We start from the raw sequence: 17,751 nt of genomic DNA, 5'->3' as shown, positions 1-17,751 counted from the left end.
AATCCAATTACATCTTTCATACTAAATGTTAAGCCCGCCGCACACAGCCCAACTCAAGCCATCCCAACTCATCTCAACTGGCCGTACAGAGTCTGGATGAATCCTAGCAGTGTGCGTGCCTTTAAAACCAAGATTATGCAGATTTCAGTCGGGATGTCTTCAGATTTGAAGATTGAACATGTTGAATCTTTTTCAGACGCAGTTTCGTTCAGATGTGATCAGTCTGTCTGTGTGCGGCGGATGCCGACCAAGACTGACTGAGACCGATTAGTCATAAGGGTGTCAACCAATGGTGAAGTAGGTTTAAGTGACATAGCTTGTCATGTAAATTGTCACAAGATGGCAGAATATTGACAGCTTTAGTTCCACAGGTAAAAATACATTAGTCTTGAATTGCTCTGTGTCCCAAATTCCAAAATACCAGATATGTGCACATTTAAATTGTTTTTTTAGATGTTTACTAATCAAATGTAAATGATCAATTTACCTTTTTAACATCAATCTACTGGCAGCCTATATTTTCTTACTGCGCTGAAACAGAAGTAACCGGGGCGTCGATCTCCAATAGGTCACAAATCACAAGCCACCCACAAGTCTAATCATTAGGTGCTCTGTATGCAAATGTTTTTTTTTATTGTTCAAGTCTTTTAATTCAATTTAATTTAATTGCTAAAATAGCTAACAAAGGTATTACCCACAAAAAACTAATCTGTAATTGAAAATATGTGTATCATAGAAATCTAATATGGTTAGAATAAACAATATTAAATTGCAAACACATTGGACTAAACAAGGTCTTCTTTAAATAGTTCACCAAGGAATTATATTTTAGGGTAAAACTGTGGGACTCTGCAAATAAATATTGTTAATTGTAATTATCTGTGTTTCATGTATAGATACATAGATATTGCACTGTAGCTCTTGTACCTTAGTCTTATTTTATGAATAGGGTGTTGATTGGAGGATTTGGTCTAAAGGATTGTATATCCTCTGCCCACTTTTAGTAGCTTTGGTCGTGTGTTATTGTACAGGGGTCTAGGTTACTGTGATTGACATATCAGATACAGAGGGGTTAGCAGACCAGACCTGATCGTGTAGCAGCTGCATAATAAATGATGGAGAGAATCACGTTAGACATGCCCACCTAGTTTAACTTGAATCATGCAGGATGAGAGCTGCTGGAATTCAAATAGACTTTCTGTCTTCGAGCAGCCGACAGTAATAGAATGCTCTCAGGAAGATGACAGATGCAGGGAAAAGATGCCGATTTGCACTGCCTTGATTTGTTTCAGCCGCCAACTTATTGGCGTGATGGAGTGACTGGAAAAGCAGCTGGTATGGAAGGTAGGATTACAAACGGCATCACATCATTATGCATGTAATTAGAAACTGACCATGACAGAGCATGTGTTTAGAATGCCCTGCGATTGATGGAACAGGATTTGTTGCTAGGTGCTGAAAGGGGTTTTTTTCAGTCAAACTACCAAAAAAGCATTGTTTTATTCATACAGTCTGATTTTTTTTTTTTTAAATGGTTGGATTTTTATCAGTATCTGCACAGTAAGGTTTTGTTTAGCTTTAGCTCTCAAAACCTCTGTGGGGGGAACGCTGATCTAAAAAAAATCATTGCAGTCAGACACCGCTCTGAAAACAGTGATCAACTATTAATAGACTGCTTGTAGTTTTGGAAAGAAGCAGGAGACCGGATGATATATTCAGGTATGCTAAACATTTGACACAGTTTTAAAAATGGGACAAAAGCGCCAATGTTTAGATCTTGGGCTGATGGTGTTTCAATCTGGGATTAACGTTTATACTTGAACTGTTTTGTCACTTGTGAAATAGGAACGATGTAGTGGTTATCGGCGTCTTTCTGTTTATTGATGTTTATTTATTTATTTATTTATTTATTTCGAACATGAATTTAAACTGTTCATGCAGTCATGCTTTAGCCACGAATGCATCTGTTTCAGGCAAAGAACTGTACTCACATTTTGCCAATTTAATGCCTTCCCAGCTGCTCTGTAATTTTGCACTTAATTACTGCTCCTAATTTCCCTGTATCTGTTTATTTGTAAAAAAAAAAAAAAAAAAAGCATTGGACTTTGGTAATGAGACCTGACAGCTAATTTTGAATATTAATGAAACATGCAGGGTAAAATCTTGACTATCTGGAATAATGAGAACAGAGTGCTCCCTGTCAGCATGAAGCTTTGTATGTTTTTGGCATGTCCTCAGCAGCAGAACTCTTCTGGCTGAATACAGCTGTTGCACATCATGCTTTTGAAAAAAATATAATAATTGGTAAGATCTAGAAGGTACAATATATTATATCTGCAAGTTGATGTTAATTATACAAAGCAGATCTCTACCAGTTTACTTTAAATCCCAGCTGCAGGATTGAAAGTTTGAGAAGTAAATGATATGCACTGTATTGCTGAACGTTATATTACAGCATAGAAATCAGAAGTTTGCCTTATAATATGAACATTATAACTGGTTCAGCTGGATCTCAGAAAATCATCGCCATGGGATGAGATGAGGCACATGCAAATAGATTGTTTTCAAATTGTGTTTGCGTAATCAACCCCATTGCAGTTATTCTTACCTGCTATACTATCAATGAGTGGTACAGTTCGATTTACATATTCCTTATACTGTTAGGAAAAGCATCTACTTGCAATTATAGGGTTTTTTTAAAAAAAACATTCCAGTATACTTTCACAGTAAACATGTCACTGTATTCTTCCCCCTGTCCACTGACTTGAACTCTAGACACCACATCCCTTGTGATCCAATTTAAAGCCATTTAATGGTGCAAGTGTGAAGCTAATCCTGAAGTCAACACAGTTAATCCCAAGGGAGTACCCCATAGGAGAATGCATAATCTGTCACCTATTATATTTCACATGTTGGAAAAGTGTCCAGTGCCCTTCAAATATGTAGTAACCTTTTTTTTTTAAAAAGACTATGGATATTTTTGTGTATTGGAACGTCGCCTTCTCACAAAGCACTTGTGGAATGCAGATTTGTATATACAAAATATATTAAATGGCAAATACACAAAAAAAGGGTGCCACTTTAATATATCGTCCACAAATGGCTTCAGATGGACTTGCTTCTACACTTCTGTATGTTTTACAGATGACCCAAATGCCGGGATCTCAATTATATACTATACATCTTGTTATTTCAGTTTAACATTTAATCCAGAAGCCAGTGAAAAGACTTATTTTTTTCGGTGCAGCAGTATAATAATTGCCTTTTATCTGGCAGCCTGTGTTGTTCAAATATGACAGTAGTGAAATGAGTTTGGCGCTCTTAGCCTCCAACAAACATTATTTCACAGAAAAACAAAGTACCAAACAATTGGTAGTTTCACTGAAGACAGACCCAGGACTGAATGGCAGGGGTGTCAGGATTAATGGTGGTTTGCAGAAGTAAGAAGGACAGTGGTCTGTTCCCTTTTCACAAACCCATGAGCATGAAATTCACAAGAACTACATTTAAAAAGAAAATAAAAACAGCTCCTTAGGGCTGCTATATTAAGGCATTAACCTGCTTCCCTTAGAGACAGAAGACTGCACATTTTTAAAAGATATGACACAGTAATAAAGCCATTTTAAGAGACTCTCAAGCACATTTCTTTGTTCATTAGCGGTGGACAGAAGTGATTTTTCACAGAAATGCATCCTGTTTGGTTTCTTTTAGTGATTGCACATCGTTCCCTTGTTAATTCAGTTAATTCACAGGATGGTCAACTAAAATTATCTAGATCATTTAGTAAACTATACATAGATAATTATTTTGTATTAGGTTTCCACGGTCCCTTTTCATTCATGCATTTACATTTTACTATATTACTTTTGTTTACTACTTTTTTCTTTGTATATTGTTGGATACATCATTTTTTAAAGACAATAACTCAAACCTTAAATAAAGGAGTCATTTACTGCATCCTGCTTGGGAGCAGACAGTCTGAGCACTTTTAATTCTTTCACTTACATGAGTCCTTTAAGTCCTTGAGAAATTAAATTTTCATAATATATTTAAACACGTAACCTGACAGGAGTTTAGATGTTTGAGCACTAAATCTGTGGGAATGGATTTTCATTTTCAGCAAGTTTAAGTCAGTGAGGAACAGTCAAGATTGACAAAAGTGAATGAGTTTGGGTTTACAGTTGCGTTTTTACCATAGAGGGCAGCATAGTTCTCTGTACTGTATAGATCAGTATATGCCTATGACAGAGCATAGGCTCTGCACATGGGGGTGTATGGGAGTGTGTCTGCGAGTGAGAGTTTGGTGGCTGGCGGTTATTTTGATGAAGGAACAGCCTGTAACCAAGATGCTCACCGTTTGCACAGCCACATGGCTTGATTGTTAGATTCAATGATTAATTGTTTGATTGAGAGTGAATGTAAGTGTGGAATGTGGCCAGGTGGTGATTGGATGATTGATTGAATCAATCAAGCCCCTGGCCACATGGTATAAAAGGGAAAAAAAGAGGTTTGTTTGTGGAGAGCGTGTAGGAGAGAGGTGAGGGTGTGAGAAAAAGTGATGCACAGGCAGAACCATGTGAAAATCAGCAGCCGAAGGAGTAATGGAGACGTGGGAGGAGCTTGAACCCCTAAATCCAGAGGGGGAGGAGTTACCGTCCTCAAAGGCCAAAGTAGGAGGCTACCGTCTCAAAGGCCAGAGTAGGAGTGGCTGCCTGCCTGTCAAGAGCCAGAGGAGGAGCTATGGTCAGAGAAGGAGTAGCAGCCGAGCTAAGTGCCAAAGGAGGAGCTACTGTCCTGAGCCTGAGGAGGAGGAACTGCCGTCACTGAGAGCGAGGAAGGAGAGAAGCTTGAGCTCCAATCTGGTGCCTATGGGTCAGCTTTCTCGGCCCGTGCTTCCAGACACCCCACCGACCCATTGAGCCCCCCCCCCCCCCCCCCAAACAGAAGAGGAACCATACTGAGGGGGGGGGGGGGGGGTATGTGACAAGGAATACCCTGTCGCTGGTTCTTGCGTAAACGTGTGCAGCTGGGACTTGGAACAGGACACGAGTTACATTCAGGAAGAGAGCGTCCTCTCGGCAGGATAACTACTGCGCAACTGCAAGATGGTGCCTGTGAAGGCTCTGCTCAGCTAGGACTTTCGCAACAGTAGTAGGTTAGTTTAGGGGAGTGATCCCAACCAGTATAGAGAGGGTTTGCATACTGTAATAGGTTCCTGGAGCGGGACATTGCTCGCCTTGTGTGGCAAACTTTTATTTGTAGCTTTGTTTTGTTTTGTTTTCTTTATTAAATCTGACACTAGGGCTACCATTGCTGGTACTCTAGTGGCAGCACCTGTGTGTTGAATAAATCTCTGCGTCCGTGCGGTGTGTCAACACCCAATGCTCTGTCTGCCACTGACAACCCACACACGTAACTCCCTGTGAAAAAGAAAAATATATGCAATGTGCTCCAAAATATTAGCAGGGGAACTGTGATATTTTAGCATTATTATGAAACAAATTATAGACGTTTTTAATAGGGTAATAATTCCATAGCTCTTACAGGTTGTGTAATTCCATTCTCAAAGGCTCAGTTTTGAAAAAAAAAACACATGCTATAATACACTTTTTATTTTATTTTAAAACATGATATATGGTACTACACTTGGTTTAAGAAATCTCTGTTTGTAAGCCATGCCTTCAGATAGATTTGTACTTGTGGTCATTTCAACTGAAGGTTTCCTGTCATTAACCAACCAGCTGCTTCCTCTATTGATCGACATGTTTTCAGCCAGTAACCCGGAAGACACTGACCCAAGTGCATAAAGATAACCTGAAAATAAGGCATATATGCTACAATTACATTACTATTTACAATGACTTTAATATTTCATAAAATATTTGTTTTTCAGAGGATGAGACATCTCTTATATCTGAACTAGACCAGCAGTCCGGGGACTTCTGTGTTTAAGTGGTTTTATTTTTGTTCCTGGAAAAAAAAGCTTAAAAATCTATAAATACCTTGAACTAAATAACTTGAACTAGTCCCGTTTTTTTTTTTTTTAAATTGAAAAGTTCAGCTTAAAAAGTATACATGGCATTACACAATAAACGTTTGTTAATTTTTTTGCCATACATTACATTCGTGTTTTTTCAGATGTTTTAAACAGGGTTTGGCTCAACAACAGGTCATTGTTTCCAGAGATAGCCATCTCCAACCAAAAAGTGTGGGGGTTTGGCCAGCTTCTGTGGATATTACTGTTCAGATACACCCAGGCAAGGTGTCTTGTGAAACGTCTCCTGGATATTAACCTTTAATCTTTAAAAGCTTCAAAAAGAGTGCAATGTTCTAGGTTAGAGGTCACCTCGTTGTAAGTTCATCGTAAGGACTGACATTGAAAACATGACTACAGTCTGACAATTCACCCATAGTTATAGGGTTCAGAGACTGGTTATAAGTGCCCAGTAGGACCTGTGCTGTTTGATCACAGTCAGTGTGATGCTCTATGGAACAGACTTCACTAATATCTCTGCCCATGGTCAACCCAACCTATTTTCTTGATACTTCTGCACTATGACTCAACGCCATGAAAGGTTGCACCAAGGACACTAGGAATTAAAGAATGATGCGGTGGTAACTGTCACGGTTTATTTATACTTATAACTGAACATTTGGAATAAATTAAGCAATTAAGAAGACCATTTGTATGGCTGTGTGATGACGTGGATGGCAGGATGATGTATTTATGAGTGGAATTAGTGTTCTGTTGTTTTTTTTTTTGTTGACATTGTATGGCATTCATGGATTGTCGTTGTAGCCTGTTGATATTTTAGGAAGATGGTCTGGTCTGGCCATGTAATTACAAATAACAAGCAGATAGCTTGAAGTTGGTATTGTATAGTATATTTATATTTGTATTCTCATTACTTTTAATGCAGTAAGTGAGACTTGTAATGTAAATTTAACATCCTTTTGTATAGGGAAACAATGGATATGGTTGATAACTATTCAACCTCTATTTGACCAGTATGTGCATTTGCATTCAATTCCAATAATATGTCTTTGGTTACAAGACATAAGTGCATATTCTCCATATTTCTAACTTGAGCACAAAGATTAACTAACAGACCATGGAAACAGTAGGATGTATTCAGTTCCACAGCAAAGATTTACTTGTTATTGTTTTATTGGCATTTCTGTTGCAGTCATGAAAATTAAGTAAATTAGTAATTTGGTAACCAGAGTGCATTTTGTGTTTGAACTTTGAATTATTGATATCTTTATTGACCAGTGTTTTGCGAAAATGTCACTACCTGATACCTTTACAAGTTATTTGTTCAGGTGATGTGTATTATTGAAAAAAAAAAGTATTAGATGCCTGGTGCTTTACAGCACTGAAACATCTAAACTGCTTGTACTTCTTGAGAGTCTCCATGTATACATTCAATACCTCCAAGTGTCTTTTAGACAAATGTTGGCACTTAGCATTTTTGAGTTTGCAAAAATGCTAAGTGCCAGCTGTGTTGAATTGTGCATTGGTTTTGTTTTCTAGATTGCTGTCCATAGAGGGAAAAGTTGAGGACACCAAATTAATTTCACTTGTGACCCATAAGCCAGATTCAGATCCAGAATGGAAGCTTATGCATTTCCCGCTGTGTCACTTAGCCTCATTTCCATAGTAACTTTAAGTGTACTGCCATTCAAGTGGAGGCAAGTGTAAGAGTTTGACAAATCCATGCCTGCTACTGTAAAGACAAACCCAATAGCCTGTACTTTGATTGAATACAACATTGCCCGAACACCTGGGCATACAGTATACAATATGTTGTATTGTGATGCATGTTTCAACAATTGATAGATTACTGTTTTTAATGGTATTCATTCCAGCCCAGGACCTTGTTCTAGCCATGTCCTTAATTATTGAATTGAGCATTCCAGAGCCTTGGTCTAAACAGGTCTTTAATTGTTGAATTGAACCTCAGCGTTCGATTAAGTAATTAAGGAACTGGCTTGTACAAATCCTGGTTTGCTGGGAACTGAACGCTTTAACTTCTTATAACCCCAGCCTGTCATCAAATCAGTGTCTGTTTATGTCTCTTAAGCACTCTATTTGGCAGTAGCAAGTGCATAAAAGACAGCAAATTGTTTAGCTGAAGCGCCAGTCTAGTTGCCTTTGGCAGTGAATGGCGCCATTTCCCACTGCATCATGAGTGGGCTGGGATTGTAATTAACTCTTTCAACACTGCAGGCCTCTGGAGAGATCTAGGAAAAACAACCATACTCAAAACAGCTAGTTTAAAATAACTCAAAACAGTTGGAGTCTTGGGTAAGCTCCTATATCATTTTTGTAGTTTTAGCGTCTCATATTTCCATATAACATTACTCATTTGTGACAGGGTGGCTGTGCGGTGACGTCAGGCCAGAAGCAGGAAGGGAAACACTGACACCGGGGAAGTACTGCAGTTCAAAAAGACGCGGGACGTTGTTTATTTAAATAACAAAAATAAATAAAAGGTTTAAACAAAAAGACTTGCTCACAGAGCGAAATAAAACAGACAAACAAAACAAATCTCGAGCACAAAATAAACAATATAGTTCAGGCTGGGCGATCACCTTCACTGAACCTATACGTGTTTTTAAATAAATTGCTCTCGCTCTCACTCTCGCTCTCCCATACGCTCCTGTACAACCCACCCTGAGTGCAGAGAACTGCAGGCTTTTATATCGTGGCCGAGGGGTTTAACTGGCTAGTAATTATTCTGTTACCCCTCGGCCACAATCTGCACGAGTTTATTAATCATTCCTGGCAGAGGACAAGCACTAATCTCGCCTCTGCCAGAACACGTTTTAAATAAAACAAAACAATAACAAAACATACGGCGCTTTGCCGACATGTAAATACATAACTCATAAAACAAATACAAAATAACACAAATGAGACACAGGGGCGGAGGGGGAGACCCCATTCTAAAATAAAATAAACACACACATGTACAGGGCTCCTCACCCTGTTACATCATCACTAGCACTACATGTTGAACCATGATTCTGGTTCACATGGTAACTGTTGGATTATATTAATTTGTTAGCTTTTGACAATAGAGCTAGCTAGGCTTTATCAAGGGGAAGAATTTTGTATGGGATTCTCTTGATCATATAAACCTGCTACATGTGCTTGAAACTTTAATGTGCAAAAAAAGCTATAGATGCTTTGTGTAAATAGAATCTGTCTTTCGGGACAGCAGTGCAGCCTGGAAAATGTCACTAGATAGGTATCTTGTCAGTGATTTAATGAAGATTACTTGTTTTTTGTGTAATCCTATGACTATCCTTCAAATACTGCAAGTAATGCAGCTCATGGCTAGACATGGCTGGAACTGAGAAGCAGGCATTGTTAACAAGTTTAATGTATGGCTTTATTTTCTAAAACTCAAAGATTACATATTGTATGCATGAAAAAAAAAGATTTTATTTATTTTGTATATGTTTATCTCATAAGTGGTTTTGCCAATGGCTTTTACATGTAGGCATCCCTGTACATTGCCACCCAAGGTCACCGATCCACTTCCGCTGACCTGGTACCACCCCGGTACTGAGCCGACCCGGTATCACCCTGTACAACCCTATACTGTACATTGCATTGCTTACTCTTTGCATCATGCCCGAGTTCTATCCCTGTGAGACATGCAAGGCCAGTCTGCCTATGGAGAACGAGCACGGCAGGTGCTCTTCCTGCCTGGGGCCAGAGCATGCCAAGGAGGCACTAGTTAATCGCAGTTTTTGCAAATTTTGTACCCCTTTCTCCAAGCACACAAGGTTATCCCGCAGCTCTAAGGAGCGTTCTGCGACCCTTACTCCTGCTCAGTGCTCTTTCCTATCACCCTCTCTTAGAGATGTGGCTGTGTCCTTGTGCCAAGGGTGAGCGGACAACATACCAGGGAAAGTAGCCCAAGCAGAAAATCATCTTCACTGTCTTCCTCATCCTCCTTGAGCTCTGCCTCTCCTGCCCCTCCCTAGTGGAAGAGGAAGAAGAGTCGCCATTCCAGACGGTCGCAGACTCGAAGCAGATGGAAAAGATCTGGGCAGCTGTTTTATTACTGTGGGAATGTTTGGCGCCACCTGCCTCGTCTGCAGTGGTCCCATGGGGCTGCAAGCACAGATTGGTCCATCGCCGCCTCTGAGGAGGTGGGCAAACAGGAGCTGGCGTTCCCATCTGAGGATGTGGAGTTGGACAGCACGTCCCCTGTGGTTAAGGTCTCCCTGTCGGTAGAGCTCATACCACGAATCAAGAGGGCCACTGCAACCTTACAAGTGCCCTGGCCTACAGCAGAGTTAACAAGGCAATCCATTTTTGACAGGGAGTCTACCACCTCTCCCGTATCCCCCCACGTTCACACAGATTTTCTATATGAAATCCAGTCTTCCTGGGTATATCCAGCAACAGCTCCTGCTATTTCCCGTTCGATGGATGCCCTATATAGGGTGCATGTTGCGGGAAAGCTGCCTGGCCCATTTTCCGACGGTTGAGGCTTCCATTGCTGCCTTGGTCCAGGCACCTAATTCGGTGCTCCTATCCAAGGACGTTGCCTGTCCTAACAAGCAGTGTCAGGTTTCTGAGGTGATCCTCAAAAGAGCCTATTCAGCCAGGGCGTTCGCTGCACGGCTGGGGAACTACAGTAGCACCCTGGTAGCTTACCAGTCGCATTTGCCGCGGCCCCTCTTTCAGAACCACAGTCCCTCACCACAACAGCTGGATGAGCTGTGCCTGGCGAGCAAAAACCTGCTCTGTGTGTCCAAACTCAGTGGACAGGCTGTAGGCAGAAACCTAGCTGCGCTAGTAGCTGCACCCGCTGCCAATGTTCAGGACCGCCCCGCGGCTGCTCGCCGAGGAGGCTATAATAGATTCTGCCGCCCTGCGCAGAGACAGAAGCCACAAGGCAGGGAGCCATCTGGGATATTGGTGTCAGTGCACCACAGACAATAATTAGTCAGTATTTCATCTGCAAATTTCTGCTTACAAAACTCATTGCACAAACTCCTCTGATGGGAACAGGCTTTTACCTGCTACTTTCTGTATCCTGTCTCCCATATCCCCAGCAGTTGTTTGGGTTTCCTTTTACTTTAATGCTCCATTTACAGGCTAAATGCTAATCTCCCACAGTTCCATTTTTGGGGCCCCAACAGAAAGAGTTAAGTAGACACAGGAAATGACTATTCTTTTTCCATGAGCAGTGCTTCAAAACTGTCACAATGCACCTGCTGAAGCCGGCACTGTATGTGCATGGTACCTCAGTTAGGTGTCAGTGTGTGACACAGGGGCTTTTTTTAGCAGCTCATAAACAATGCAAAAAAAAAATGTGTTTACCATCTTTTCTTAGAGGAAACACATGATACATTTGTCCAAGTCCCGTGGTGACTTTCAATACAATATAGTACAATTATGGAATTTCACAGCGTGCTTAAAATACAAAGCATCTACATAGATAGACACTCTGTACTAAACCCAAGACCATGTTAATTTGTTTAGACAAAAATAAATTGTCAGACTTTCTGCAGAAAAGAAGGTCCAAAGCCTAGATGTGCAAGAGCAGAAGCTAACCCACAGTAGACTCGTTTTTCTAGAATACAAAAAGGGAAGGGAAGCAGGAGAATAGTCTAGCAGAAGGTCAGGTTCCACAAGTTGAATCTTAAATTGGAAGTAATATTTTATCTATTTTCTCCTAATGATTTGAAGATGATTTTGGACAACAGATCAGACGTAACAGATCCACGAATAATAATAAAGATAAGTAAAGCCTAGCAGCATGACTCAACTAAAAAGACTCTTTAGTCTCTGGCAGGGTTCCAGGATTAGCCAGTACTTAAGGCAATATATTTGGCAAAGCCAGTTACTGGATACACTGTTGCATTAAGACAGAATCTAAAGGAATGAATCAATCCTGGAAGAGACAAAAGCGTGAATCAGGATCTCTGAATCCTTTTAAGACAGCATGGGTCGAATTCTTGAAATATTCCTAAACTGAAAATAGGAGGTTTTTGTATCACATGCATGTGAGAGTGAAACGAGAGCTCAGAATCAAAGATAACTCAAAGATTCCTTTGCTGCAGATTCAAGTTGATTGTCATCAAAGGACAGTGAAAAAGAAGAGGATTTTCTCAACTGATGTCTGGATCCAATCAGCATAACTTCAGTTTTGCCTGAATTTAGCTGGAGAAAGTTGTTACTCATCCTGGACTTCATTCATCACTTACAAGGAGAGAGTAAAAGAGGCATGTTCGTCAGAAGGATTAAAAGATAAATCTGAGTGTCGTCGGCATTGAAATGAAAACCCACGTTATGTTTCCGGATTACCTGCCCAAGAGGGAGCGTGTAAATACTGAAAAGAACAGGAGCCAGGACCGAACCCTGAGGAACCCCAGAGGTTACTGGCAGAGACCCTGAAGATTTGCCAGCCATTGTAACAAACTGGAAAGGTTGTTACAACGTCAGATTTGAGGCGGTCACTCAACCTCCCATGGTGTACAGTATCAAAAGCAGCAGTGAGATCAAAGAGTACACGAAGAGACAGTTTACCAGAGTCTGCCTGAAACAGACAATTGTTTGTTTTGCAGTACCGTGTAAAGATCTAAATCCAAATTTAAACTGTTTAAAATCTTACTGGCCCCATAACTGGCAAGCACTCACAGAGTAGTTTAGTAGGCCATTGATCAAGCACACAGGTGGTTGGGCTCATGTCAAGATTTAGCTTGTCAACTGAGAGAGGAGAAACAGGCTAAAAAGACTCAAATTTAATGACATCCAAACTTGAAGTAAGATGGAAGCTGGCACAACTGCTGAGAACATTGCTCTGATAGAAGTCACATGATCACTGAAGCAGAATTACATGCAGGGTGTAATATATTATTAATCGTCTGAAACAGGAAAGCTGGATTCCCTTTGTTTGAGGTGATCAGGGATAAAAGTAGATGGTTTGGGCAAGACAGAGAGAAGACCTGTAAAGAGATTGGTGTTCCTTAAATGAGATGTAGTGGACTTGGAGCCAAGATTCCTAGATTAGATTTGAATACGTTTATGGTGGCTGCTGTAAATAGTTCAGAACTATCAATTTTCCATAATGAATGTACTGTATGTTCTCTTGGATATATTGCAAAACCTGAAGCAAGGTGTGATATAGACACTAACTAATTTTATTTCCATGTCCTCAGACGTATTGAGAGATACACGTGCAATCCTAGCATTTATACCGTAGACAAGCTAACATGCATTATATCTGTCTTTTTTTCAGTCTACAAACAGCACTTTGGAAAACAGAGACTAGGGTGTGTGAACTATGCATCAGCTGCAGAGTCACATCTCACTCAACAGACAGAGGACAAGGAGGTTAAGTGACTTGCTCAGGGTCACACAGTGATTCAGTGAGTGAGCCAGGATTTGAACCGGGGACTTACTGGTTACAAGCCCTTTTCTTTAACCACTGGACCACACAGCCTCCTGTAAATACTACTGAAGTGTAATGATCCTATTATTTTCTCCATGATTTTTCACTTGCACACACAGGGGCCTATGTACTAAGAGTTGTGCATGCGCAAAAATGTTTTCCGCATGCGCAAAATTGCGACATGTGTATGAAAGGGAAATACCCAGTACATCTCAAAAAATGCGCATGCAGGACTTGCAGTAAATGATGTGACGGGGCTATAAAAAAGTGTTCTTCAGACAGAGATAGGTTAATGGAAGCCATGACGTATGGTATTTTTGTCATGGGCAGATGTGGCAATAACATAAAAATGCCATATGTCATGGCCTTTAATGAGATATCTTGTTAATACCAAGAATGCATACATCAGTAGTATACTGTATATACATATTTAATTTTGTTTTAAACACATGCCTTTGGGGGAAAAAAATGTGACTCAGTGCCTACATTTGTGTGGCTTAATTCATTTATGGGCCATATTAAAAATAAATTGTATATTTTATTGTAATGTGGTCAATGTTTTCTCTGTCGCTCGTCACTCTCGTCAATTACAAATGTTTTTTGACAGTGACAAAGAAAAAATCAGCCCAGTAGTCACTAGTGACGACACTTCTGTTTTGTATAATTTGTTTCATTTTTCAATAGTTGTTTTATAGGATTTTAGTGGTTAAAACACAACCGCACAATATGATAGAGAGCCACACAATTTAGCAGCCACACAATTCCCCCTTCAGTCAAATCCAGAGCCTACACTGTTTTGATGCACAGCACATTCACTTCATTTAAATATACCAGCGCACATTCAGAGCATAGGTGCAGTTTTCAACACTCCGCAACTTTTGAGATGCGCACTTGCAAATGAAATACATACTCACAGCTACTTGCGCTTGTCGGCTCTTAGTACATAGTCCCCAGGGTCTTAGAATTACTTTGATTTCAGCTTCGTAAGCACTTTTTTTCTGTGCAATATGATGGAGGTCAAAACCAAATACAACCGTTGACCTCAAATACTTAGGGTAACGGTGTAAAAACAATATTGAGTGTTGACATGCAGTGCCTACTGAAACATACATGATTCTTCATTTGTTTGTTTTGCAGCAAGTTAATGGTGCAGAGCGTCTACCAATACAGACTGCATCCAATGAAAAGGAAAAAAAAATAAAAAATATGACCTCCATTCTCAGATTGATCGTGTGCAGTACAAAATTGACCTGCATGTTAAATCAAGCAGTAGATATCACCAATTATGAAGAAATTTAGGACAGGATTTTAAGTTTGTATTTTTTTTTTTCTTTTTCTGAATTGTCAAGAAGCTAAAACTTTTTCTGAGCCGCCTAAAAAAGCATTTATGTTTCAATAAAGAATGTAATGTATGCATTAGAGCTGCACTGTACTTCATTATACTACATTTTAATATGGAGCTGTGTGTATTCCTGGACTGGGCTGCACCAGCTGTGCCTAAGTCAATTCATGTTAGACAGCTGATTCAAGAATATGTTGTAATGTCTTCTGTCTGTCACGACTATCTTGTCAGCTTGCCTGTCAGAAGTGAAGGTTTAAGATATGAAGTAAGAACAAAAAAGTTTGCCCTCTCAGCATCCAGATTCACAAAAAGGCACTAATTTAATTTTAATCAGTTAACATTCCCATGAAATTATTTTCGACAGTTTAAAGGTCCTGTCCATACGTGTTCAGTAGGAGTTTCGATCTGTATCACTGACCAAGCCCTCTGAAATATCATAATTGGCTACCAAGCAGCGATGACATCACCAACTTAGTATGAACCGCTCTTTGTGATAAACTAACAAAGTATTGTCTTAAGTACATGTGGTGCGACTGAAATTAGAGAACGCTTAGTTATAAACTAACTAGTAACAACTAAGGACTTAGTAGAGACTTTATGTTCTAACATGAATTGACTTAGGCACAGCTGGTGCAGCCCAGTCCAGGAATACACACAGCTCCAGTACATTAAAGGGTTAACATACTGGAGCTTCATTCAATACTCTTACAGCTCATGCTGATCAAGGACCTTGTTCCAACCAGGTCCTTGATTATTCGATTGAACACCCGACTTGATTGGTTCAATTAAACAATTGTATACCTCACAGTTTTCTCCCAATATTTAACAAGTACTATATTTACACTAGCTTAATAATGCACGATCATGAAGAAAGTCAATCTCAATCCTGTGGTTTCAATGCATGCTGATCGCACATTATTTATGAATAGGATAAGGAATCTGAGCCAGCCTTTATTGTGCACAGGGAAATTGGTAGCATTAGTGTTAAATAGCACCATCTGTGTACATGTGTTAAAGTAATAATAAGTATTTTGTCCAAATTGAGATTTCTCTGTTTTTGAATGACACTGTATAAGATAGGAAATCTTATTTTACATACAAATTAGCACATAACAACAGCACTGTTATTCATGGTTCAATGACTGCCAGCCTGAAAGTAATGAGCCATGATGACATGCATCACATAAAAAGTGTGTGATGTATATATTTTTTTTATTTTTTAGAAACTTAATTTTTCTCTCTCTACATCCATGAAAGTCTCTTCCAAAGGTTTTTTTTTTGTTTGTTTGTTTTTTTACCAAACGGTTTCAGAAAAAAAAAGTGTGGTAAAAGAAGTATTTCTGACAGCCTTGAATTGTTACAATTTTTTCCAGAAAACGATGCTGGGAGGGTTGTCAAATAAGTTCCTTATGATTTTATTGGGAAAGGAGGGAAACGTGCCTTAATTCAGTCATCCTTCTATTGTGTGAAGAGACTAATAGTTTTACTTTAGCTTACTCCCTCACTGTATTGAAATGAACACAGCATCCTTACATCGTTAACATTGACCTTTGTGTCTTGTTTGCTGACACTTTCTTCCAGGATTTATTTTTCATATAGCACATATAAACTTAATCTGTGGAAAAAATGCAGAATTTATTTTTATTTGAAAATCATTTAAAAAGTGAGATTATCATTAAAACTCGTGAAAAGCCGACTCAATGGCCATCACAACTTGAAAATAATGTTGGGATTATTGTGATAATTGTTAGCTGTAATCGATAACTGAAAATGTCATATTGTAACATCATCCACGTGCATACATTCCTTTACAGAATGTGTGAATTACATTTTGGTTTGTATTTCCAGGCTCTGGACGTTTTAGTTGTTTTGTGTGCTGTGCAACACCAGCAACTGATGAAGCGGTTGGCACATAATAGTCATGTATCAGGAAGAGAGAGTGGGGAAAAAAAAGCATTAATGTGACTTTATTGTGAAAATAAAACCTTGTGCACAATACCAAAGCAGTTTCATTGTTTTCTCCCTGAATATTTAATTACAAACATTTTAATTAAATCCTGATCTCTCTTGATCAGTTTCTGGATATCACTTGATATTTCATAATTAATGAGAGCTGGACTTACTGTGATGGACAAAATTCAGGCTGTGGTATTTCAGTGCCGGCTCAATGGCATTTACAAGCTAATTATTTGAACACTAATAAATCCACCTTTGGCCAACATGTGAATATACAAGTGTCTTTATTAGGCACCATAAAGAGTCCCCAGTGTGGAAGTTATTTATTTCATTAATTATTGGCACAGTAGACTGTGTCTTAAAATAGTGAAATATTCCATTAATCACATTATGAGTTGCTATGATGTAAAACAAGTTTCTAGGTTGTTTTCATCAGTTGGTGCACCGCACACATACTGTACAGTGCATCTTTTATTTTCCAATTCAAGGTAAAGCACTATAGCAATGTTGCTGCTCAGATCTAATCAGATACAAAGTTATATACACTAAAGGAATGTGTAGTCCTACCATCAACCCCTTTGGGAAGGTGTCCAATATATAATTGACTAATAGAAGTACTAGAAGGGCAATACAGACACTAGAGAAATTTCACTATTTTCCAATTGGGAACGATTTTATATATATATATATATATATATATATATATATATATATATATATATATATATATATATATAGATATATATATATATATATATATATATATAGATATAGATATATATATATATATATATATATATATAGATATATATATATATATATATATATATATATACTATATTGATCATCAAAAGAAACTTATCACTTATATTTGGATGACATTCACTAGATATTATCGAAAAATGACAAACTCTGTTTTATTGTGCTGATTAACAATTGACATGACGAAGATGCTGCAAAATGATCTGTTGATCTTGGGCAGGTGTTGTGACTCTTGGTCTCCCAGTTCTCGCCAGGTTTGAAATTGCTGGC

At 39.0% G+C, this 17,751-nt stretch overlaps 1 protein-coding gene across 9 annotated transcripts in view; it reads left to right on the top strand.

Moving 5' to 3' along the window:
* LOC117407249 (dystrophin-like) overlaps positions 1–17,751 on the top strand; it is an 809,654-nt gene that overhangs the window by 75,206 nt on the left and 716,697 nt on the right. For 8 of the 9 annotated variants that reach the window (XM_059028880.1, XM_059028876.1, XM_059028879.1 and 5 more), the window contains exon 1: positions 1,233–1,344. The exons of the other annotated variant lie outside the window; for it this stretch is intronic. In XM_059028880.1, coding sequence (XP_058884863.1) covers positions 1,248–1,344 — 97 coding nt within the window. In that variant the 5' untranslated portion in view covers positions 1,233–1,247. Of the gene's footprint in view, positions 1–1,232; positions 1,345–17,751 lie in introns of those variants that run through there. 9 annotated transcript variants of the gene reach the window in all.

The sequence above is a fragment of the Acipenser ruthenus genome, chromosome 8 (assembly GCF_902713425.1).
Source record: "Acipenser ruthenus chromosome 8, fAciRut3.2 maternal haplotype, whole genome shotgun sequence".
NCBI classification, from domain to species: domain Eukaryota; kingdom Metazoa; phylum Chordata; class Actinopteri; order Acipenseriformes; family Acipenseridae; genus Acipenser; species Acipenser ruthenus.
This window is presented reverse-complemented; position numbering and strand designations above follow the sequence as displayed.